Source organism: Anguilla rostrata, chromosome 14 (genome assembly GCF_018555375.3).
Source record: "Anguilla rostrata isolate EN2019 chromosome 14, ASM1855537v3, whole genome shotgun sequence".
Classification (NCBI taxonomy): domain Eukaryota; kingdom Metazoa; phylum Chordata; class Actinopteri; order Anguilliformes; family Anguillidae; genus Anguilla; species Anguilla rostrata.
The window spans coordinates 21,679,111-21,703,132 of NC_057946.1; the positions used below are offsets into that span (position 1 = coordinate 21,679,111).

A 24,022-nucleotide genomic window follows, 5' to 3' on the forward strand; every position below is an offset into this window, starting at 1 on the left:
GAGAATGAATTCCCTTAAGGGGGGTGCCATGGAAAGTGGTGCGACCGGACCGTCCCTCTAGAACGGGAAAAGGAAATAATTTCCCTTTCACCTGAGATAACGCGACAGAATAATTGGACGGTTCGTCACCTGCCGGAGTGTGTGGGTGCGCTGCGGTGCGGTGAGGACTGGGAGTTCCCTCCTGATGGACGGGACTGGAAAAACGTGTTTGGTTCTTTCTCCACCCTCCTGCTTACTGCAGGGTGCTGGGTCTGCTCCCTCCGGAGCCTCAGTCTCGCCCCGGCAGACAAGTCTCTCCTCGCACCTGAGGAACCGCAGCCGTCCCACAGCAGAGGCAGGTAAGGGCTCAGCCATGCTGGGGCACATACCGCTGCTTCGGTTCCAGCTGGATGAGTACGGCTTGTTTTGGCCGGTATCCCCTGGAAACCCCCTTGGGCTCTGTTCTGATTGGACGACGTTTAGTGTGGGACATTCCCTTTTTTTCCAGATGAAGTTTACTGTCAAGCTGTGTGTGTGTGTGTGCGTCTGCGTGTGTGTTCCTTCTATTTTTAATGATTAATGTTCATGAATTGAAAAGGAACTGGATAACGATCAAATATGATAGGTCTGGTCGGTCATTGCTTCATGTAGTGTGCTGTGCTTCCTGTGTGCGTGTCCCAGAGTTACTTCACACGGACTTACTGTTAAAACATGGGACTTTGTAGTCTCGCCTTTTCTGCGAAATGGAAAATATTTGGTTGCGACATCCCATTTTATATTGCACGATTCTTGTGTTTGATTGAGTTCCTTCCAAGTTTTTTTTTTCTTTTCCTTGCGACGAGGGCATATTTCCGTATGTAACAATCAAGTCTGTATAATTGTCAGAGCTAGCAGGCAGGAACCGTGGGAGATTTCTTACAGTGAGACAACGGTCTGTTGATAGCCTTTTGGAGTGAAAGCGAGCAATTATTTGAACAATTTTATCCCAGTGTGGTGTCCTGTTTGAGAGCTTTCTCTTTTGAATTCTCCCAGAAAACAAAAGGCTGTTGCTTTCCTATTTCATTGTGTTACGTTAAGAGATAGTTTCATTAAGTTTTAATTTTTATGCTTTAGGTTTACTTTTGTACTGTCACTACGGAATTCACCATGTCAGCTCTTGCCACTAATTCAGAAGTAGTATTGACAAGATAAGTAGCTGTCAGAATAGTATGTTTGTATTTCTTTCATCATTTATCAGTATGTTTGTTTAAAGGTGGAAGCAGTATGATATGTATAATGATGCAGTGCACTGAGCTCTCCTCTGTTTGTGTTACTTGTTTGCTTAGCATGATGAAACCCGTGCCATTTCTGTGGCTTACATTTCACATATTATACATTTTGTACAGCTTGATGCTGAATCAGTGATATTGTGTACTTAAAGTTACAATAACCTGCCTCACATGGAATTTAACCCTCCACCTTCTGAGCACAAGGGAAGTGTCCATCCACAACCTTCCTTTTCTGCTAAAATACTTGCTGTTGTGATCAATTTGTGTATCGTAGCAAGTACAATAAGAGATTTTACAATATCCCATTTATTGTGTAGCTGAGTGTGTGTGTCTGTGTGTGGTGTGTGCACTTGTGTGTGTGTCACTGCTGTATGGAATGTGTGTGTGTGTGTGTGTTTACTGTCTGTGTGCTGTGTGTGTATATAGCTCTTCTGTTCAAATTTTTTGAGTTTTCCGAAATAATCGGGAGAGGGGTGATGAGGTGTTTGCAGTGTAGCTTTTCTACAAAAGGAGCCGTTTTATCTTTACGAGCCCCCTTCAGATAAAAATGGCATTACCTTACATTACCTTCCAGCCTTAAGGCCATTATGAATTCATCTAGTCTAACATTAAACACTCTCTCCAAAGATCATGATGAAACTAGACTGACTACTCAGAGCAGTGGGAGATGCCTGCTTGGCTTAGCTGGTGGACTGCCCCTCCCAGCAGAGACAGATCGGTCAGGTGTGTACTCAGGCAGTGTAGGCACGCTTTGACGGCCACATTCTGACCACTCTGGCCCTGTGTGGCCGTCAGAGCTTAACCGCTCTTGGTCACACGGCAACAGGACCAATACAAAACACTCTGGTCACTGAGAAAGAGCAGCTGTGCTGTAACGTCAGGTCAAAATCTTTACCTTTTTAAGTATTTCCCACCATGGACTTTGAGGCCTCACCTGGTGGAATTGTGAGTACTGCTTCTGTTACTGTGGGTTGTTAGATGTAAATATGTATTTTACTTTTTTTGCAAATATAATTTCATTGGATTATTTTCATGTCAATGAGAAAGTAGAGTGTTTTTAAGAGAGGTCGGGGATTCTGTGGGCTTGCACTGGTGGGAAATGCGGAGGAGTAGATGTCTGCAATGCCTTTTCAGGGAAGGTCAAAAACATTGGTTCAGTTTTCATTTAAGAAACCTCCTGGATATTATGTCTGGTGGGGAACTTTTTAATCTTGTAATTTCCTTGAAGTTTCAACTTAAAAGTAAGTTCATTCTATTAGTGAATGTATTGATTTGTGTGCTATGACAATTTTACCTTAAATGTGAGTGTGAACATGTCTTCACAGAAATTCTGATGTTTCTTGGGAAAATATTCTCGTATAAATGTCACAAAAATGCTAAGGATTTTGGTAAACACGACCTTTGTACTTTTCAGTAATGGTTTTCGTGTGACATCTTTACACTGTTATCACACTGATATGCTGTGACAGGGTTCCATTAACATTCACACAAGCCTTGTGGCACATAGCTGAGCCGTTATCATTCACACAAAGCACCCTTTTGAGGCTGTTTCAACAGCAGAAGATTAACTTGACAGTGTAACAAGTGTTTGAACGGTTTTCCATAATGTTGCGTAATTCAAATGAAAAGAAATTATTTTCTCATTCATAATGAAGTGAAAAGACCTAAGCTAGTGAACACCTGAAGATTTGTGTTGGTTAAGTCAGGCAAGGGATATTACAGTTTATAAACAGTAAGGGGTATTTATACTCTTTAAATGATTTTCAGACTTTCACACTGTATACTGTTAACAGTAGAGTTATATCCGATGTTACATTTATCAAATTTGGTCAGCAGCATAAAGTACTACTGAAATTATGTTATTTATGAGAATTGAACACATCCAAATTTAATGTTCAGGAGGGCAGAGATTGTGAAAATGTACAAATGGAAGGAAATTAAACATGATACAGATTTATCTTTTGTGACTGGCTAATGTGGCCAGGTATCTCTTTACTCTTGATGTAAATGACAGGCTCCAGCTACAGACGGGCAGGGTTCACCAAATTTTATTTGGGCCCCTCTCCCTTTTCTCTCTGTGTGGCTTTTTTTCCAGGGCCCCAAAGGCCCAAAAGGGGGGTGGGGATATCTTAGGCCCTATCCAGTGACACAGGGCCTCTGAAATCCCCCCCCCCCCCCATTGGCTGTCAGGAGACTAGATCATTAGTGGTAACAAAGCATGTAATGTGATTTTGATTTTAACTTAATTCTTCCTTAATGCACAGTGTGTACATAGCTCTGCTACCCCCCTTGATGGTTGTACTAATGAGGCTGATTGCAGGTAGCATCTTGTTGCTGCTTGATTACACAACCAGTTTATATCAACAATGAACATTTGCCTGCTCTATTTTTGTGGTTAATTGCCTAAGAAGCTCAGTTTGAGCTATTAATGGACTGAGAGTGCTATTCTCTTGGTTATTTCTAAATTGTTCCCACTCTCAGAATTCAAATAGATGGTCTTCTCATCTATTCAAATGTTTCATTTTATTTAAATTATAGCCTAATAAAAAAAATCACTACTGCTTAATTTTTCTTAAAGAAAAAAGACTCATCACATTGTGAATCTTTTTTGTTTTTGACTGTCATGCTAACCAGCCTCCTTTGGTTCTATGACGGCATGCTGAGGTGATACTTATGTGTTTCCACACAGTCCACACACACACAGAGTGACTGGCCTCCCTCACTGGCACAGCTAACACAGCTCCTGGAAAACAAAGTGAAAATCTTCCAGAAGACTGTGTCCGCTGAAGAGCAGGTGACAAGCAGTCTTAGTGACGCAGAAATAACCAACTTATGCCTGGCATAGATTTCTTTTTCCAGTATTAGTACCTTGAAGAGCACAACTCTTCTTCTCATTCTTGTGGTTCGATCTTCTCTCTGTATTGATGCCTAGTAAACATTCAGTGATCTACTCTCAAGCAGACTCAGACTCATTTAAGCCCTGTGAGGTATCTGATGGATGTGGCTGAGTAATTAGACACTTTTGCTTAGACTCATCTGCAGTTATGGGGACCTGGTTTCACACACACCCTCCAGGCATCAGGCTAGACGTTTAACCTGCAGGCCTTTACCCAAGTCTCTCAGTCATCTCTCTGATGGAGACCTATCCATTCTGATGAATCACTATGGGCTCTGACTAACAAAGGAAGTCCTGTGTCGGGGAAGTCCTGTGTGAGGGGAATCCCTTCGCTGATCCATGAATTAGCTTGAGATGCTGGTTGACTGTGGAATGGGGAAGGGGGGGGGGGGGTGTAAATGTGTCACAGATTTCCGGGATTAGAGTCCCTGATAATATTTTCCAGGAATCAAAGTAGTTTATTGTGGTGAGGATGTTATGCCAATTACATTCTGTCAATCAAGTGTGAAAGAGTCAAGAGGCGAGGCCTGAATTAATGATATGTATGAGCCTAGGGTACCTCTCTTGTTAACTGTGTTTCAGTTACACTGAGAGAAAACACTTTTTAATGGATATTTGATACTTTTGAAATCCATTTTTCATAAATTCTACTTTTTCATAAGATGTATATGCATACTTTAAAATTTGATGTAAATATAATGAGTGAGGCATGGGTAACAGTAAATACTGGTGCTTATTTCCTAAATCCATACTCAAACTCTTTCCATTGTTCTTTAGAATTATTGAGCGTTTTGTTCAAATTACTCACACTTCGAATGAAATATATATATATATATATATATATATATATATATATAGTGGAAGCAGTTGAAAATTATGTGGACAGATTGACAGTAGTACAGCCTACCTGTTTCGTGCACCCAACACACCCATCTGGGTGTATCCCAAATGCAGTCATACACCTTTCAGTCATTAGTCATCCTATTATAAGTGAGGTTTCTGAAAACCGATGAAATATCTATGACTAAGAAAACTTTGTACTTATTCTCTATTTAAACACATAGATGAGTGTTCTTTACATATACTGCTACATTTTCCTAGCACGTGGTCAGATAAGTAAAGCTTTTTAGGTACCTTTTTTTCTTATGAAGGTTAATATATCATCATATAGATTTGCCGCAGACATTTCATAAAATCAGGTTTGTTGCCATTGTAACTGCTGTGAGTTAATTGACAAACAGTATAGTGTACAGCTGGAGGACCTCTTTATTCCGAAGCTGTAAGACGTGAGTGTATATATGTGTAATTATTGAAAAACTGTAAGACGTAAGTGCATGCGTTATTATTCTGTCACTGTAAGACATGACTACAAATATCTGTAATTATTCCAAAGCTGTAAGATGTTAGTGTATATATGTGTAATTATTGTAGAGCAGTAAGATGTGAGTGTGTGAATGTGTTAATTATCCTGAAGCTGTAAGATGTTAGTGCATACAGTATACAGTATGTGTAATTATTCTGAAGCTGTAAGATGTAACTGTATATAGGTTTAATTACTCTGAAGCTGTAAGACGTGTATGTAAGTGTAATTATTCTGAAGCTGTAAGACGTGAGTGTATGTAAGTGTAATTATTCTGAAGCTGTAAGACATTCGTGTTTATATGTGTAGTTATTCTGAAGCTGTAAGATGTCTGTGTATATATGTTTAATTACTCTGAAGCTGTAAGACGTCAGTGTATATATGTTTAATTACTCTGAAGCTGTAAGACGTCAGTGTATATGTGTGTAATGATGAGACTTTATTCTCCCTACAGAGTTCTGAGCACAGGGATTGCCTTGGGAGCCACATTGCCCAGAGCCAAGAGCTCTCATCTCATCTCAGCGACCTACAGAGACGGACAGAGCAGGAAGTCGCCCGAATACACCAGCAGTAAGTTGATGATCCTCGCTTATTTCAGGACTTCTTCCCAACAGTGGTGGGAGCTTTGTTGCATAAGAGCAGTTAGCTGTGCACAAATGCCAATGCAAAGGAGAACCTGCCTCTGCATGTCTGAAGCACCGAGCTGTTAATTTCGTTTTAAATCTACATGTGTTGGTCCCTGGAGCCCGAGGCTTAGGTAAATATGGATTAAAGGAGATTCTCAAAACTATAGGTGGGGCAGTGATGGTAAACAGACTTGCAGGTGCTCTGACAAGTTGTAATGATTTCAGGTGTTCTCTTGTGCTTCCCTTGAGTACAGCATCAAGAGAATTGCCTTTAGCCTCCTTACATCCCAAGTTCAAACATCAAAGTGTTCTTGAGACAAAACCCACCTTATCGGAGTGAAACTAAATATTGGTAGCAATCAGATTAAAATTATTTGAATATACTGTGTTGTATTTTTTGGCAAGGGTGTTGCAACATTCGATAAAATTCACTCCACATAACGATATGCTGTAATATGGGGTGGCAGTGTAGTGTAATGTTTAGAGTAGTGGGCTTGTAACTCAAAGGCTGCCGGTTAGATTCCCAGGCTTCAGTAAATGTACCGCTATATGAATGGACACTATGTAAAAGGTTATTCTGCATAAGAGTATCAGCTCAATGCATGTGAGGCAAATGTAAATATACAGTACTGCATTTGGAGGAATATTTGCTTAGTTTCCAAATGATATAATTTCCAGATGTACTTTCTGTTTCTGGTTACAGGAAATGCTATAACAGTATTATGGCATTTCCTGTAATGTATGTGTAGTAAACCAGCTTCCCCTTCCTGAATTCATATCATTTTTTAATTATTCATTCTAAAAATATTGCCTGTGCTCACAGAGATAGATTTGGGCATTTTTCCGATCATAAGCAAACAGAAAGCAGAGCACCGTACAAAAACACAGTTAAAGGTGTGTCAAGCATTTCCAGTTAACCACTTGCAATTACAATGATTTTAAATGCTGACTGATTCCATACACCTATATTTTTTGTTTCATTTTGTTTGATTTATGCCTACAGGGAGTTAACTAAGAAATGGAAGCACCAATGTAAAGTCACTTAACATTGGGTGTTGGTGTTAGCCCACAGCCTTTTTTTATTAAATTGGGAGATCGGGCCCAGGTCAGCAGATTTGTTTAGTCTTTCATTTCCAATGGATGCTCAAGCATCATAATTCTGAAGCATAAGCTGTTGCCTTTGGCGGATAATGATGTCCTGCCCTCGACGTTCCACACTGACATGACCTTGGACACAGTTGCTCATGCAACATCAGTCAGTTGAACAATCAGGAGCATTCAAGCTCCCACCAAATGCAGCCCAGCAGTCACGCCTCATTCAAGGATACCGATCTCTCCTCTTAGAACCTAGCTAGACAACCAGACCTGTCCTGCAGTATTATACACGGCCCTATGCATGCTGGGATGCTGTTTGCTTAATTGTGGTAGTCTCTGATTTGCATGTACTTGCTGCACCTCATTTACTGAGGCAGTTCTCTATCCATTCACTTCCTGTATATGTAAAGTTAGATTTACTGATTCTATGCCAGCCCCGTTGTTGATAGGAGTTTTAATGGCATAAACTGACATTTGAGAGCCCTTAAATGATGCATGTAAATGTCAGGAACTTTGGCTTACAGCTTGGTCTCATTGCAAAACAAGCGTGAAACATCTTTCCAGACTCAATGTGGTAATGTGATCCACCCTCTCAGGTTCAAAGCCGGTCTCCATCCATCACCGCAGAGTTGGTTATTGCAGTTTACACAAGCTGAGGCCTTGTTCAACTGAACGCAATCATTCTCCTTATTGTTCTCCGCATGACGAAACAATAAAATTGGGGAATACGATCTCTAAACCCCCATCTTTGGAGCACACACAAAGTGTATGTTGCCCTTAATACTCTGTGTGAAGTATGCAGATTCCTAATGACATTGGTCCTTTATTTCACACGTATAACTTGAAGGGACCTGTTCTCAGCAGATGTTGAGCGTTGATAGACCAAGATGCAATGCTTTGAAGCCTTGCGCTGGCACACATATTGGGTACTGCACTCTCGTATCGACAATATGCAATTAATAGTCTCATTATTTATCATCTATGACATCTTATTTACTGGTTCAGCATCTGTGCATTGCACTCTGCCAACTCTGTGAACTTTAAAGCTTATATTTTGTTCACGCTGTGTTATGAGGATATATGATACCATGTCAGTGTAATTGGAGGGCTTTTCTACCACACAAAGCCATTTGTGATAAAGGACTATTAGTTTGGGCCTGAAGGCACACAGAACTTTAAACACAACTAAAAGTTTAAGACAATCACGTAAAACATCTTGTCTGTCAATTTCATCTTAAAACATGTATCTCTTGGCCATATGTATTTAATCTAGAAGGAATTGTTTGTCTATTTTTGCTGTTTTTAAAACGTGGCCTTAGCGGAGCCTAATAATATATTGGTAAATATTTACAATATCTGTAATAGTCAGGCAGTTGAAATAGAATTCATAATATGTGCGATATAATTCATAATTGCCAGTGCTTCTCTTTGACAGTGCCATGCGGTCTACATTTGCAGTGCATAATCTCTCTTGTTTGATGTTAAATTCATATTCCTAAACCCTCATGCAATGCAGTTGTAATGTGCGTACTTTGCCTAAGTGGGACTGTCATTGGTACTGCCCATCAGATGTGCAGCAGACCTATCAAAGTCATTCTCCGGCATGTGCCCAATCAGTACTTTCAAAATCGAATCATTTATCTGACTGGCAGTATGTGATTTGGAGCTAATATTTCACTGAATGTATGATGGAAGACGACAAATATAAAACCGCTTTATAAAAGGTTAATGAAGGGTAGCATAAGCTCTGCTTTATCCCTTTACCAGATGTACAGAGATTTTCACTGACGCGTTCTAACTGAGCACTTAGTCTGAGAAGGTCTCACACAATGACAACCATGGTACAAATTTTCATTTGCAATCATTAAATTATGTCGAACGCTTTCCCTAAAAGCTTGTATCTGGCCTCATGCGGACATTACTTTCTGCAGGGTTGGGCATTTTATATTTGCTGCTAATTATTTACATAAACGTATCATTGACTGAATCTATAAAAATGAATGAGGAAATGATGATTGTGGTTGTATTTTCAGACATTTCTAATTAAACTGCTGCAATCCTGCAATATGGGCAGATGTATGAGTTTACTGTGTCATCATCACAGTAGAGTAAAAGTAGCTGTCCTACAGACTGACTGGGATAACCCATCAGGGAGGTATTAGTGCTGCTCTTTTGAAGACAGAGGGGAATGGGATGTACATAGAGACACATGTGACTCGGAGGCAGCTGGACAAACCTGTTGAAGAATGTGTACTGGAATGAGCTCTAGCTTTTCCAATAGCAGTGCGCTTGAGAGAGGACATGGTTTATCTTCTATGGAGGACACTTGTGAATTCAACCAGCTGTAATAGAAAGGGGCTGTGTTGTGATGACTGTGCGACACAGGCAATGTTGTCTGTGCTCAATGTTTTTCATGCTGTACTTCTGAGGGAGTATGTCTTCCTGCAGTAATGTGTACATATTAAAAGGACACTTGGCTCCAGAGGGCACTTGTGCTGTAGAATGCTAACAGGGTTAGAGTTTGGTTATGACTGAATGACCACTGCCTATAACTAGAAAAATATATTTGTGAGCTTGCTATGTGTTGTCAGGTAGGCTACAGCGATTGTAGGTAGGTAACGTCCACAGGAGCTCTCCAGATGTTATGCAATGAAAGGGCACAGGATGCAGCTGGAAACCATTTGGGAGACCCAAAATGGGGGAGCACTTAGCAAGGAGTGCGTAGTGGATGCAATTTAAATAAATGGTTTTAGCATTTAGCAGACACTTTTATCCAGTGACTAACAATCAATTTATACAGCTGAATATTTATTTATTTATTTATTTTAACTGAAGCCATTCAGATTAAGTACCTTGCTCACAGGTACAACAGCAGTAACTGTGAAAAATTGAACCCACAACCTTTGAGTTACCAGCTCAGTTCCCTAATCATTACTACAGTGCTACACTGCTACCCCAATTAGTTAAGTATATACATGTCTCTGCAATTTTGCAGTGAATGCATGTTAAAAGACACTCTTTCTTCAGAAACTGTACTTTGACTATAAATGTATACTTAATAGTACCTCTGATAATGCTGAAAATTAATCCTGAAATTAAGATAAATAATCTAGCCTCACCCATCGCTATGGGAGAGTTTGTGACTCCCTCAAAATTAAACACCATTGAGGGAGAAAGGTAGAGTATTGTTATACGTTATAGACATTTTTTCAGATTGACTATTACCGCAGAAGAAGAAAAACATTAATTACATTATATATCAGATAGGTTTGGTTGGTTTAGCTTTTAAATGAATAATGAATACATAATCATCAACAAATTGAACTGCAAAAGGTTTTTTCAGATTGAGTTCTCTCACAAGAATTTCACAGGATATCAGCAAAGTTTTCCCGAAAGAGGTGTTGTTGTATTTACAGTAACGGTTTCCCGGTTGGTAAGGTAGTTATGGCAAAGATCCGAGGAGTGGGCAAGTGCAGGCCTGATGCAGTGCTGGATACTCCCTAGACTGCTGGTAAATGTCATCATCACCTTGAATTGCATGTTGTGTCTTCTTTTGTTCCGGTAATGTGACACTGTCATAGCACCATGTAGTTTTATCTGAGTTGTCTGTATTTATTTTTTTATTTATGACAAAGTTCGACACCTCTATAAATAAAAAAATACACACACACAAATGTACTTTTACATTTGCACTGCATTGTTGCTTGACATGTGACACTGCCATTTCTGTTAATGCTTTGACAGGCGACTCTGTGTATGGCATTCTGTTTAACTTTGTTGGCCTTTAATCTAGATTATTTAATACCACCCTCTAGTGGTGAATGATTAAAGGACTAATTCTATAGTTTTATTTTAAACAGTTTTTTTTTTTGTTCTGCTTGAAATGTGCACCCTGACAGAGTTTTCTTCACGGTGGAAATGATTAACCATTTACCTGACATGCACCCGATTAAATACCTGCCATCGTTCTTCCGGAATGGGTTGTTCTCTGGGTCCCTCTGTCAACAGTGTGGCTGAAATGACAAACTGGTTCAGGAAGTCAACACGTATGCCTGACACTGGTATCTGGAGCTTATTTCATTCGTACCAAAGAGACGACAGACTTATCTGCAGTGTATGAAGCACAGGGAGGCAATGGCAGGGAACAGTGACCTTTACAATGCAGGAACTCGCCGCACACTTGTCAAATGGCAGCAAGTGTGTGTGTGCATGTGTGTGTGTGCGCATGCTTGCATGTGTGCATATGTGCGTGCATGAGTGTGTGTTAAGAAACATGTTTTGAGAGCTTGCTATTGTGCATTTCAGGCTGACAGAGGTGAGACACCAGCAGGACCTGCTGAACTCTGAGCTGAGAGACCTCGAGACCCAGCAGGCTGAGACTGAGGCCTTACTGCAGGGAACTCCGAGCACTGAGGACAGCACTGTGAGTCACCCGAAGCTGACTGCTGCTTGAACATTTCCACCGAGTCCATTCAGCTGCACGGGCCAGTGGGCGGGGCTGCCGGAGGGAGTGTGGCCTGACTGGAGGGTGTGTTTTGCGGGCAGGCGCTGGTGCGGGTGCACAGGGAGCTCCAGGAGAACGTTAGGAGGCGGGCGGAGCAGGCGGAGGCACTCAGGTTTCAGGAGGAGGGGCTGAACGCCCTGCAGCTGATGCTGAGTGAGGACCTGCAGAGGTACCAGGAGGAGACTCAACGTCTGCAGGACTTCTCTGACAAAATGTCCAATGGGATGGAGGCGGAGAAGGAGCGCACGCAGGAGAACAATAAGGTAATCCTTGTCAGTGTGATCTTCCTCATACTCCCCACAGGGAAGAACCACCGAGCCATCGCCCAACCTCACCATTATTTACTCTCTGAGGAGAGCCTACATCCAGTACAGACTTCAAAAGGAAGAATATTTACATTGTTTACTGGGTGACTCAGACAGATTCTTTTTTCTTTAAGTTCACAATCACAATAGACTGGATGTGCTCTTCAATGCAGATGACATGTGTTCCTCAGTGAACAGGCCAATCCTGTGCATCCATAAATGACAATAACCAGATATTATTTTTCAAATAGAGTGTTCTGTTCATCTCGTCCATCTCCTCAGCTGCGTCCCTTTGCCATGTTGCACTTCCATTTCAACAAACGTTGATCCTGGGTCCGTTTCCTCACTATCATACAAAATAAATTGGGTTAGAATTGTGGGTGGAGAAAATAATCTGTGGTTTTACATTCAACATGTGAAAAGCGAGTTTTGATTGCAGAGAAAACAGCTGTCACCCAACTAGCAGTAAAATGATGTCCCCAAAAATAGTGCATGTGTACCCTATCATTAATACCGTGTTACCTGATTTTGATGGAAAAAAAAAGCATTCTGGGATGTATTCAGAACCCACCAATGCTGACTGGAAGGTATGTGATAAATAAGTCACTTTTTTGTGGTTGGAAAAGAGAGAAGTGAACATCACTTACACAGAAGGCTACAGAACATATTGTGTAGCATATTGCTTTGGGCGGAATATTCCAGAATGTTTTCGTCTTGTGTAGAGAAGGCACATCAACCACAGTTCAATATTTTCTCGTATTGGCTTTGCTGAGGCTGTACACTCATATACTTCATTCAGCTTGAAGGCACCAGAAGCTCTGTCTTTGTTTACAGTCACAAGTCAAGGAAGAATGCAGACACTGTGGTTTCATTCCGCCATCTTGTCACTCCACTGAGCTAAGCTAGACTGCCGATGTGTCTGTTTTTGTTTTTTTTAAGGCGTGGCTTGCGAACATATTGTGCATATTTTATTCAAAATTATTTTCTTCTTTGCAAGCATACAATGTAGACAATAAGTGGAAACATTCAGATGATGACAGGCAGAACTAAGTAGAATTCGTTTTTATGTTGTTTTTTTTTCTTTTTTTTAAGTGCACAAACACACACATACGGCTCGTGTCACGGCGGATCTGGGTCAGGCCGTGTTTCAAACTCCCCACCATATGTTCCCCCGGTGAGCCACGGAGGATCTGCGCCCCCGTTCTCTTTCCGCGCGCGATGCCCCCCTATCTGAAGCCGCGGGCTGTCTGCCGTCGCTCTGTGGAAATGGCTTTGGGGGGGGGGAGCCCGTCGATAGGCAGCGCTGAGGAGCCGTGGGATTGAGACAGATGTACTGAACTGCTCTTCCCTGGGTGACTCAGCCCAGATTGGGTGTGGGCCAGCAGCCTGCAGACAGGCATGAACCCACCGCATGGGCTAGCATGACCCGCACTCGTGTCTGGGACCTCTCTGCCCCTCCCTACCCGAGCGTCAACACCTACCTCTGTTTCTGTGTTGACTGCATACCGTTGGCATAGCAACAGGCATCTAGTAGCTCCAAGGTGCCGTTAAGCCTGTAATTCTTGATAATTAACAGTCCTTTATGGGGTGCTGCTCTGCCGAGTTATGGTTTAATTCAGAACGTAATCTGAATTTCTCATTTCTACTCTTTTTGTTTTGTTACGATAATTCCACTATCCTTCCAAAAGTGTGTCGAACAGCCAAAGCTGGTCATACTGTTGAAAAGGATGAGCAAATGCCAATGAGCTCATATGTGATTAAGAATGATTTTTAGATTAACCGATTATTCCCACAATAGCCTTAAAGGAAGAGAGTGATTGCCGCCAAGCCTAATTCTGGGAGAGGCATGGCTTGTTCCACCAGCGGAGCGCTCGCTGGTGGAGAATGAGGGGTGAGGTCCAGGCTTAGCACCGCCATTCCCTTTCCAAATCTCTCAGGCCGCTAATCAGCTCCTGGACACCGTCCAGTTCATTTATATAACGAGCATTAGCATAATCGCATTTGATCATTAATTGGAGCTTGGTTTTTAGTTTTTGGCTAAATTGGAAGTTTATTCATTTTTGTCACTCTTGTCTGTTGGAACTCTAATGTTTCTTAACATGTTAGGGTGGGGGGGTGAAGGGGTGGAGAGGAGGTTGCCTTTTAGATGAACGCCCAGATGTTGAGTGCTCTCAATAGGGATTGACATCTGAAGGAGTGCCGCTCTTTTTTAAATGTACCTCCGCTGCATTTTACAGCTGTGCTTTGGGCCTACTTTCGCATGCTTGGGTAAACCCGGAACGTAAATACGACAGTCATCTCATTAATTAAACATAACCTGCCAGAGAGAGGAAGGAGGCTTATGTAATTTGAATTTGTCGCTTTTTTGACTGTAATCCCCCTAAGTATGGAAAATATGTGATAATGCAATTACATTAGGCACAGGAACATGGTCATTGGGTCCAGCCTTCCACATGATCGGCCCGATTATAGGTTTCAGCTCTTGGTGGCTCAGTCATAATTAAAAGAGACTTAAACACACCATTACAAATTTTTATCATTCATCCCCTTTATGATAGCCATGTTGCACTAACAAAGAGTGCCATTGTCCAAGTGTGGTGTAATTGATATTGATTTCCAAATGCTATTTGTGATGGGTGAACGTCCAGAATTGCTAAGACTTCCTGAACTAAACATATAAAATGATTTAAATGGCAGGTACAGTATGACTTTGTTGTGCTTTTAACATAACCGGCCTGTCTTTGGAAAGTCAAATGGCCTGTAACCTGCATGAATAGCGGTAAATAGTTTCACACAGTGATCGGTACAGAGCGTGTCATATTTCCATCCTCAAACACAGAGGCAACATGCAGACTTTATCCCGTGCATCAGCAAGCGTGCATCTCTGTCTACCACATGGGCTCTGCTGATAAGAGATTGTATCTGAGGAGCCGACTTGGTCTCATAGAGGGCACATAAACACTGTCTGGTTTGTGAGGTCAGACAGTCTCAGACTCTGGGACATTCCTGGGCTGTTTTTATATCATGGCTGAATTCCGACTGTTGGGAGCATAAACATGCTTTTGTGAGTGGGAGTCCTGTGGTATCCTCATTCACAAGTTCCCACGTCTAGACAAGGCATTAAGGTTGTCTTTTTTTTGTTTGTTTTTTTTGTTCGTCTACTTTTATTTTTTGTAACCTGAATGTGTTGCATAGCAGTTGGTGAATTTGGCAGCCACAATACCAGTTAAGCACTGGGCTTGCCTTTCTTCTCCCTGAACTTTGATTTATTTATTTTTTTAAACTAGGAAATCTGTGAATGCTCTTTGTCTTTAGCTGTTTCACACAGATTTCAGAAACGGCATGTTGTCCTCTGAGACCCAAATTTCAATCAGCAAAAAAAAAAAACCCCACACTTGTTCCACAGTGGAAAAAAAGTGTAGGGAATTTGGCAGCACAGAAAGGAGAGTAAAGGGCACAGACGTCCTCAGCATGCCCACTGTTCCCTTTTCCCATAGTGCTACTGCTGAAATGCAAGCTCATTTTCTCCTAGGGAGCCATCCGCAAGGAGGCTAAAGGAGGGTCGGGAAGCAGCATGGAGCGCTTCATCGGTCTCTTTAACGGGCGTTCTCCCGTATCGCCGACGTCTCCTACGCCCTGGAAGCTCGTACACGCTAACGGGAAGACCGTCGCCAGAACTGAGGACCGAGCCGGGGCCGGGAAAAGAAACAGGACGGTCCCTCTGGTGGCGAGATCCAACCTGAAAAGGGCGAGCAGCGTCAAAGATCTGATCCAGAAGTTCTCTGGTTCCGAGAGCGAGCAGGCGTCCCCGGCGAGGTCCGCCGCCTCGCCCCCGACCGAGCCTCCCGCTGCTCAGCGCGGAAGTGGGACGCGCGTGGAGGAGAGCGATTTAAGCTCTGCATTACCCGAAGTGCCCAAGATAACGGTGGATACAAGCGCCGTCTCTTTAAGTAGCGGGGACGGGGAAGAGACCGCTGGACAGGGCCCTTTACCCTCTACGAGGTTGACGCGGCCTGTAGAGGAAGCTCAATCCCAAAAGGAACAGGCCTCTGTGCTTCCCCAGGCCCCAACAGACTGCACCTTCAAGAGCATTTCTGAGAACAAGGGGGGGCTCCTCAATGGATCGGTGACTGTTAATGGGGCAGGTTCGGTAAGTCCTTTTGTGATGGACCGGAGTAAGACCCTGCACCATCACTTGCCTGTTTTTGGTCAGTGTGCTCTGCACGGAAATCCACCTGCATGGTCTGTTTGTTCCTTGTCCTTGTCACCCATCCGGTGTACACTAACTGCAATCACAGCCTCGATTAACCCTCCTCCCAAGTAGGGGCCCCTCTCTTTGCCAATTCAGGGGTGTGAATTTTGAATGTGAGTGTTTGATTTTCACATCTCGCTTGGTCTGATGACCTGCACAAGCCCTGCAAAAGGTGTTCATCGAGATTTCTGCATGAATGATAATTTGCAGGTTGCAATGTGCCTGCTGTGTGTCTATACTGTGTCTCTGACTATTCCTGTTTGGCACGGCATGTGCCGCCACACGTCGTGTTCAGTGTGGTTCACCTGCTGTTTTTCGCATTGGAAATTTCTCCCAGTGCAACATACGGCATGATCAAAAGACACCATTCAGCACTGTTGGTATGGTATTGCTCTAGTTATGGAACTAATATCCTATTTGATGTGTTATAATCCTCTAGGAATCAGGCTTTGATGCCAGCAAGCAGCCAGAAAGTCCCTTTTTGGAGACGCCATCAACCCCCAAACCCAGCCAGAACCCCAAATATCAGCTGTTCCTCAGCTCCGATGTGATGGCGAACGGTTCCCGGGATACGGACGGACCGACGGGAGAGAACGGGTCCAGGACCTCCCGCTGGGAGAGCAACAGCTCCAGATCTGGGACAAACTACCGCGGCTCCCTGGAGTCTCTGGCATCGCGGGATTGGGACACCATGTCGGACCGGGTGAGTGCGGGAGCACGGGGACCTAGAGGTGACCAGGTTATCACACAGCTATAATTACCCTCAGAGAGTATGTGGAGTGTAGGCCCGATATTCAAATGGGTCAAAAACCTCCATGGCCATTTTTTTTCTGACAACTGAACTGCCTTAATGTGGCAAATTCAGAGCTCCATAACTCAGCTGCCTCAGACTATGCATTTATGTAGTGCTTTGAATTTGTGTGCAGTCTGTTTGACAGCACTTCATTTTGCATTTATGCTTAAATATGTCGCTTGTATAAATAAAGTATAAAATGCTGCATGCATTATACCTTTGGACAGGAAATATGAAATGCTTGTTTCTTTGTTTCAGGTGGGTGGTTTTGACAGTCCACCCAGAGTGTTCAACAGTCCCTACACAAACTCAACCATTGATTTTAACCCCAGTCACAGAGTGTCAGAGTTTAAGGTAATGCCTGCTTGAATGTTTTTCACTTAATCGATTCATTCCAGTCTGTTTTTAATGATCACCCCCGAGAGAATCAATCATGGATTTTGAATAGTAGCTGATGTGGTACACTAGGCACGTAGTTTTCTTGTGAAAAGGTATCTTATGTCCTTACACCATTAGGCATCATTGCAGCTTGTAGTAAATGTGTGCATTGGGCAGATATACATACAGTCCATACACATTTCGAGAGTCAGTGTCAGTCACAGTCAGTGTCTTTTAGACTTTCAGCTTGCGCATGTGTCAGTTCAAAAATATAGAGAAGACACCCTTGACCTCCCACCTTTTTTTTTCGTTCTAGGATGTCCTTTCTCCAGCCACGTCTGAGATCAACCTTTACTACAGCAGCAGGAGCAGCAGCCCGGTGCACACCCCCGGGGCCGGCGCCCCCCGCCAGCGCTTCTCCGCCTACGATACCCTGCGAAGGCGTGAGGTGAGGCCTTACCTGTCGAGAGGCAGTGAAGCACGGTCATAGGTTCGATTCCCGGGTAGGACACTGCCGTTGTACCCTTGAGCTGGATATATACTGCATTGCTTCAGTATATATCTAAATGTATACAATGTAAAATGCTGTGTAAAAGTTGTGTAAGTCGCTCTGAATAAGAGTGTATGCTAAATGCTTGTAATGTAATGTAATGCAGTGTACAGTACTGCCTGTGCTTGTGGTCATTCTTTGTTTGGTTAGTTCAATTTGGAGACCAGCATATCACAAGCATGCTTTCCTGCTCTCTCAACAGTGCTGTTGTGTGATCTGTTTCCCGCTCTTCCAGGTCGCGCCCAATGTTCAGGTCATGCGGCCAGGTGTTCCCAACAGGCGGGACTTCATTGAGGAGCTCACCAAGCAGCTGGATGCCTGTCAGAAGGTCTGAGCTTCAAAGAACATTCTCACATTTACCTGCAGATACTGTCAGTGTAATCAGAATCAAATTAAGTATTGCCCATTTCAAAGCATTTCAGTAAAATACTTCTTTTATGAGGTTTGATTAGGCTCTTTAATTGTTTAGTTGCGAGAGGTTGTTTAATTTAAACTCTGGGTATTCTGTGCAACTTCAAGAACAACACAACATTCAACATTCAATAACTGTAGTAGATCTGTCTGATGAAATCTAGTCTGTTGAAATTGGCAGATTTGGAAGTTAAGTTTTGGTCTTTGTTTTGATCACATTTCCTATGCCCTTCTGCACACAGAGGAACCAGTTCCTGGAGGCAGAGAGCGTTGAGATGGAGAAGGAGAGAAACCAGATCCGCTTCGAGATGAGGAACCTGCTGGTGAACAACGAGGACCTGCTGCGCACCAACGCCCAGCTGCAGATAGAGATGAAGAGAACGAGGGAGACTATGGTGGAGCTGCAGAGAGAGATCCAGATGAAGACCGACCACCTCAGACAGCTGGAGGTGTGGCATTGTGCTCTCTCCCTCTGCTGCATTTCACAGGAAACAACCTCTCATTCAGTTCTGCAGATCGTAATGGCTCTGGTACATCAGTAGATACACATTAAAATCCAGCTGATTATGTAGAGGTAGGCCCTGCCAGCAGTACATGGTGAAATTACAGGGCTGGTCAGAAGACAGTCTTCTATGTAAAAGCAAATGCATCCAAGAAGAATTCCAACCGTTGCTTTAAATACTTTAACATAGTAAAATATCAATAAATTGTTTTATTTTTTATTTTTTATTATTTGGCTTAAGATCTTTTATGAATCACTATAGACTATTATAGTCCATTAGGTCACTGGCCATAGTCCCACCATAAATGTCATTTCTCTAATTACAGTAAATAGTGCATCATTATGATGGTGCTGTATTTCTGGCTAAAATTAATTAAAGCAAAACAGGTTTATGGAAACATTGAGGTGCCATGGTACAAAAATCCCTATATCCAAAATCTAACCCCAAAGACCCCAGTCCCAAAATAGGCTACATGTAACAGACAACTCAACCGTCTTTCCAGCCTTCTCCCACGGTAGTGTCTCTGACTACATACACCATGTGAACTTTGCGCTCTTGTTGTGTCACAGGCAGAGATGAAAGAAGCCAGAGAGGTGATGGTGGAAGCCAACACTCAGGAATACGCCTTCAACTACCTGCAGCAGTCTCTACAGATCAAAATACGGGATTCTGAGGTACAGTGATCAATGTATTTTGGATCAACAGGATTATCTACTCTGGTGACAGAGGTCATCTGCTCCGACTTAAAATGGTTCCCACGAAGTACAGCTCAGCAAGCTGACCAAGCGGTGATGGTCTAGTGCAGAGGCTGACCACAGGCCGATCCCCAGTCTGCATGAATGCGATTGGTGACATTTTGCTCGGTGATCAGGAATGCTGGTGATAATGGCAGGCCTTCTTCCTTGCAGGAAGCTTTGGAGAAACAGACGGAGCATATTCAGATGCTTTCCGAAAAGCTATGGCTTGCAGAACGGGAGCTAGAGCAGCAGAGTATAGACCAAGAGATCCGAGACAAGAGAACAGCAGACCTGACCAGCACCGTGGCACGCCTGGAGTTAGAGGTACGTATACAGATTTGTGTGTTCATTACCTCATAAAATCAAATGAATCTAAAGTGTCCTGATCCTGTTCAGCTGATACTTTAAAAGGTTTATAGTACTGTTAAATATTCACACCCTTCACCTGCATTAAAGTTGTACTTTCCCATTTTAAGATTATTGTTGGTCTAAAGCATCTCATTTTAATCCAATAAAATGGTAATGCCTTAGAATAAGGTATGTATTAATTTGAATGAATTATGCATTAACTGACATGCACGACTCATTAACTAAAGTACTGAGTGAGGAACTGGAAGGAGGAAGGGGAGAGAGAGCCAAGGCTGTAGCCACAGAGATTTGGGAGCTAGGGAGAAGACAGAAATGTCAGAGAATCAATGTTCTGCTCAGGATGCTAATTATCTCAATCAGACTTTTTTATATGAAGTCTGTAAATCTGGTTGGTCAGGATAACAGTGGTTTGTTACACATCACGTTGTCAGGCGATTATGCTTAGTACTTCGCTGTCATTTTGTATTTAAAACACCTTGCTAGTTCTGATCTTCTTCACTGGACAGCTGCACCTAGTATCTCCTGTACTCCCACCCTTCCTGTTCAGGGCCTTGATGAGGGGTGGCAGATATGGTGCAGAAACAGCTTGGGCACAAGGGGGCTCTTAATGGCCAATTCAAAAGAATGAAGCTGGGGGGAGAGGTGCGAGAAGAGAGGGCGTTGTTAATAGAGCTGCAAATATAATCCAATGAGCACAATACAATGAGGTAGCAATGATGTGCTGTTATTAGTGGAGTGGGTGTTTAAAGCCACGCATAGGTGTGCATTTGTTTGTTAGCATTCATGCTATCCGGATGAAGATAGATTGTTAATTGTTGTTTATCTCTCTCTATTGCCAGTCTGGGTGTGCGTAAATGAATACAATGAGTGTCATTGTCCAGAACTCTCGCACCAAGGTCCACAGTTAGAAATCAGAGCGACAGTAAATTGTTTTCATTTTCATAAACACAACATACACATTCATATCAACAAAATATATATATGAGCAATCGACAACGGTTCAATGTGCACACACATAATTGAAAACACAGTGATTAGTTAGTGTAAGTGCACAGGGGGTGATACACATTGTCATAGGGGAAATCAGATCCCAACATTAAGAACCATTAACAGTAGTAATAGACAGATTGGTAGAGCCTTTAATTTATTAGATAAAAGGGGTTAAAACCTTTTAATGGACCCACATGACCAACTCATTAACTGATTCATTAACAAAGCATTAAAAATGTAACTGCTGTTGTATTGTGCTATCCTTATACACAATAATAGAGTGGCTAAGTTTATACTGTGGTTTGTGCTTTGCATGTGCATTAGTTAATTAATTCACATTAATGAATGCATTAGTACATGTCAAGTAGTGTAAACTTTTTCTAAAGTGTTTCCAAATGTTTTGCCATTTTATGAAAAAAATATTGACTAAATCAATGAAATGGGAGCAATGTGAGACAATTTGGGGCAGTGCAATGCAATATCTTCAGAAAGCACTCATGGAAATGAGTCTGGTGCATTCTTATTGCAGTGTTTTTGCAATGAGAAATATTTCCTGTGAAGAGTCTTATTTTTGTTTACTTACACAGGGGCAATAGTTAATTAATAGATTTAATTTGGTTTAACTACAGATTTAGCCAGACAGAAATGCCTCGTTTCACGAAACGGTGACCTCAAAATGAAAATTAAATTAAGTTCAACTTGATTATGTATTCCCAGTCCTGAAATCAACCAAAAATGTAAATGCAAGAAGTCGAAGCAGCTTAATTAGTCGGTATGTTACACTTGAAGAGAGGCAACTGGATGCACACCTCCCTACTGTAGAAAAGTATCTAGGCCTTTTTACTGTAGGAGGACATCTATGCTACCTAACTGTCCACCTGTGGAGAGAGAGAGTTCCTGTGTGTGACAGTGCCATGTGTCTGACAGCTATCGGAGGCCATACAGATTTCCAACCAGGCGACATCCGAGATGAACCTGCAAGAGAAACTGAAGCATGACTTGGTGTCCAGGGTTGAGGAGCTGGAGGAGACTCTGCTGGAGAAGAACGTGGAGGCTCAGAAGCTTCGGGAGACCGTCAACAGGCTGCAGGGAGAGGTACGCGATCACCCCCACTTCCCACAGTGTTCCCGTTGTGGCCGCGCACATCATTACTGGGACAGACACCACTCTAGAGTAATGGCTGAGGAACTGGATTACTAAACAGAAGGGTGTGGGGTCAAATGAGGGGTGGGGTGCTGCTGTTGTATTCTTGATTCCTACCCATCCTCAATTACTGCAGTTGATGAGCAGATGTATAAGTTTGCACAATTTAGGTGGGGGAAATAAAAAATATAATAATTTCTGTTCAGCAAGGTGCTATCCCTGTCTGTGTGTGTGCAGGTCTCTGGAAAGCTGTTTGATAAGGAGCGTACTCTGGAGGAGGAGATCCAGCTGAGGGAGCGTGCGCAGCTTCAGTGCAAGCAGGCCGAGAGGACGCTGGAGGACCTCCGCATGGAGATGCAGACCATGGGCCAGTCCAAAGACGACCTGGTGAAGCAGCTCAAACAAGCCCAGGTACAGCCCCCGCCACCTGCTCTCCACAGGGAGACAAAACAGAGGCCACATTCATACTAATGGAAGGGAAAGTGTCTCTACAGCGAGACAAACCAGAGGCCACATTCATACCAATGGAAGGGAAAGTGTTCATGGACTAAACCCCAGTACATGACCCTACATTTATAAAAAATCACAAATAACAAGTAAATCACTTTAAAACACTTTGTAGACAAACCCCTTAGTAGAAAAACTGACACCCATATAAAATGTTACTCTTGAAAAAATGATATATTCTTGGACAAATATAGTTCATATGGAAAGAATACCACAAGTTTATTTCTGTAAAGAGATGACACTGAGCCCTCTGAAACATTGTGGACATGCCTAAGTTACTGTAAGAGCGGTGCACAGGTGTCCCACCGTGCTGTTTGTGTAACAGGAAAGGATGATCGACCTGGAGAGCGACCTGGAAGAAATGCACGACAACGAGCAGAGGTGGGCGAGCAAGCACAAGAGGGCCATTGAGCAGGTGAGCGAGTCCCACCCCGCCTCCCCCAGCAGCTCAACTACGTACAAAAACATCACTCATAATACACTGGAGAGCGCCAAGCATTTAGTAAACTCAAAAAAACAAACAAAATGGAGGCTTTCAAAAGAGCACATCATCTGGACATCCGGATCACCTCATTTTGAGACGTTAAATTCAAAGGGAGAGGACTGAGCCATTTTGGAGAAGCAAGCTTCCAAAAGTAATTTAAATAAGCCTGGTCATGTGAGCTGTAATAAAATCATATCACAAATTCACAAACGTAGCCATTGTCCTTTTCTCGCTAATGTAAATTCTGTTCATCTGAAGCCTCAGTCAGTAGCTATACACAGGCATATCTCTGGGAAACATGGCTTATTATTTTACTACCCTTATCCTGACTGTGTCTATATGCTTTATAGACTGAACAACTGCAGCTGAAGCTGTTACAGATGAAAGACTTGACAGAGCAGCAGGACTGTGAGAAGGCTGTCCTGGAGAGACAGGTACGCTTCCTACCGAAGGTCAACCACATGTAGATACTGATAAGTACGGATATAGAACCTCCTATATCTGCATATTTTACGTCTGAGTGTGTAATTTAATACATTGAATAATTACACCCATCCTGGTATATATTGAAAATGGATTCGCATTTTTCAATATTTCAGATCCAGTAACTGTCAGGCTGGAGCCGCCATATAAATCCTCATTTAGACAGAACAGTTTTTTCTGTTTTTACACTCCTGGCATAGTGATAACTTTAACTTTGTGACTCACTGATCACTTGAGGAATGCCAAAAAACAATAATTGAGAATTGATGTTATTAATGTAACATCATTACATGTATGAGTCACAGCCTGAGATTTAAAAGAAAGTTAATGTGAACAGTTTTTGCCAACTACTGCTGGCAAAGGTGTCATGTGGGATGTGTAATGGTTGT

At 42.5% G+C, this 24,022-nt stretch overlaps 1 protein-coding gene across 5 annotated transcripts in view; it reads left to right on the forward strand.

Annotated features, from left to right (window-relative positions):
* Positions 1–24,022, forward strand: part of LOC135239072 (cingulin) — a 38,383-nt gene that overhangs the window by 10,790 nt on the left and 3,571 nt on the right. The window contains exons 1-17 of one of the 5 annotated variants that reach the window (XM_064307470.1): positions 1,863–2,192; positions 3,937–4,041; positions 5,958–6,073; positions 11,530–11,647; positions 11,770–11,991; positions 15,566–16,183; positions 16,725–16,988; positions 17,337–17,432; positions 17,773–17,904; positions 18,242–18,334; positions 18,660–18,866; positions 19,490–19,594; positions 19,829–19,981; positions 21,944–22,111; positions 22,397–22,570; positions 22,992–23,081; positions 23,501–23,584. In XM_064307470.1, coding sequence (XP_064163540.1) covers positions 2,163–2,192; positions 3,937–4,041; positions 5,958–6,073; positions 11,530–11,647; positions 11,770–11,991; positions 15,566–16,183; positions 16,725–16,988; positions 17,337–17,432; positions 17,773–17,904; positions 18,242–18,334; positions 18,660–18,866; positions 19,490–19,594; positions 19,829–19,981; positions 21,944–22,111; positions 22,397–22,570; positions 22,992–23,081; positions 23,501–23,584 — 2,775 coding nt within the window. In that variant the 5' untranslated portion in view covers positions 1,863–2,162. Of the gene's footprint in view, positions 1–169; positions 339–1,862; positions 2,193–3,936; positions 4,042–5,957; positions 6,074–11,529; positions 11,648–11,769; positions 11,992–15,565; positions 16,184–16,724; positions 16,989–17,336; positions 17,433–17,772; positions 17,905–18,241; positions 18,335–18,659; positions 18,867–19,489; positions 19,595–19,828; positions 19,982–21,943; positions 22,112–22,396; positions 22,571–22,991; positions 23,082–23,500; positions 23,585–24,022 lie in introns of those variants that run through there. The other 4 variants (XM_064307473.1, XM_064307471.1, XM_064307472.1 and 1 more) reach the window with 4 other exon arrangements.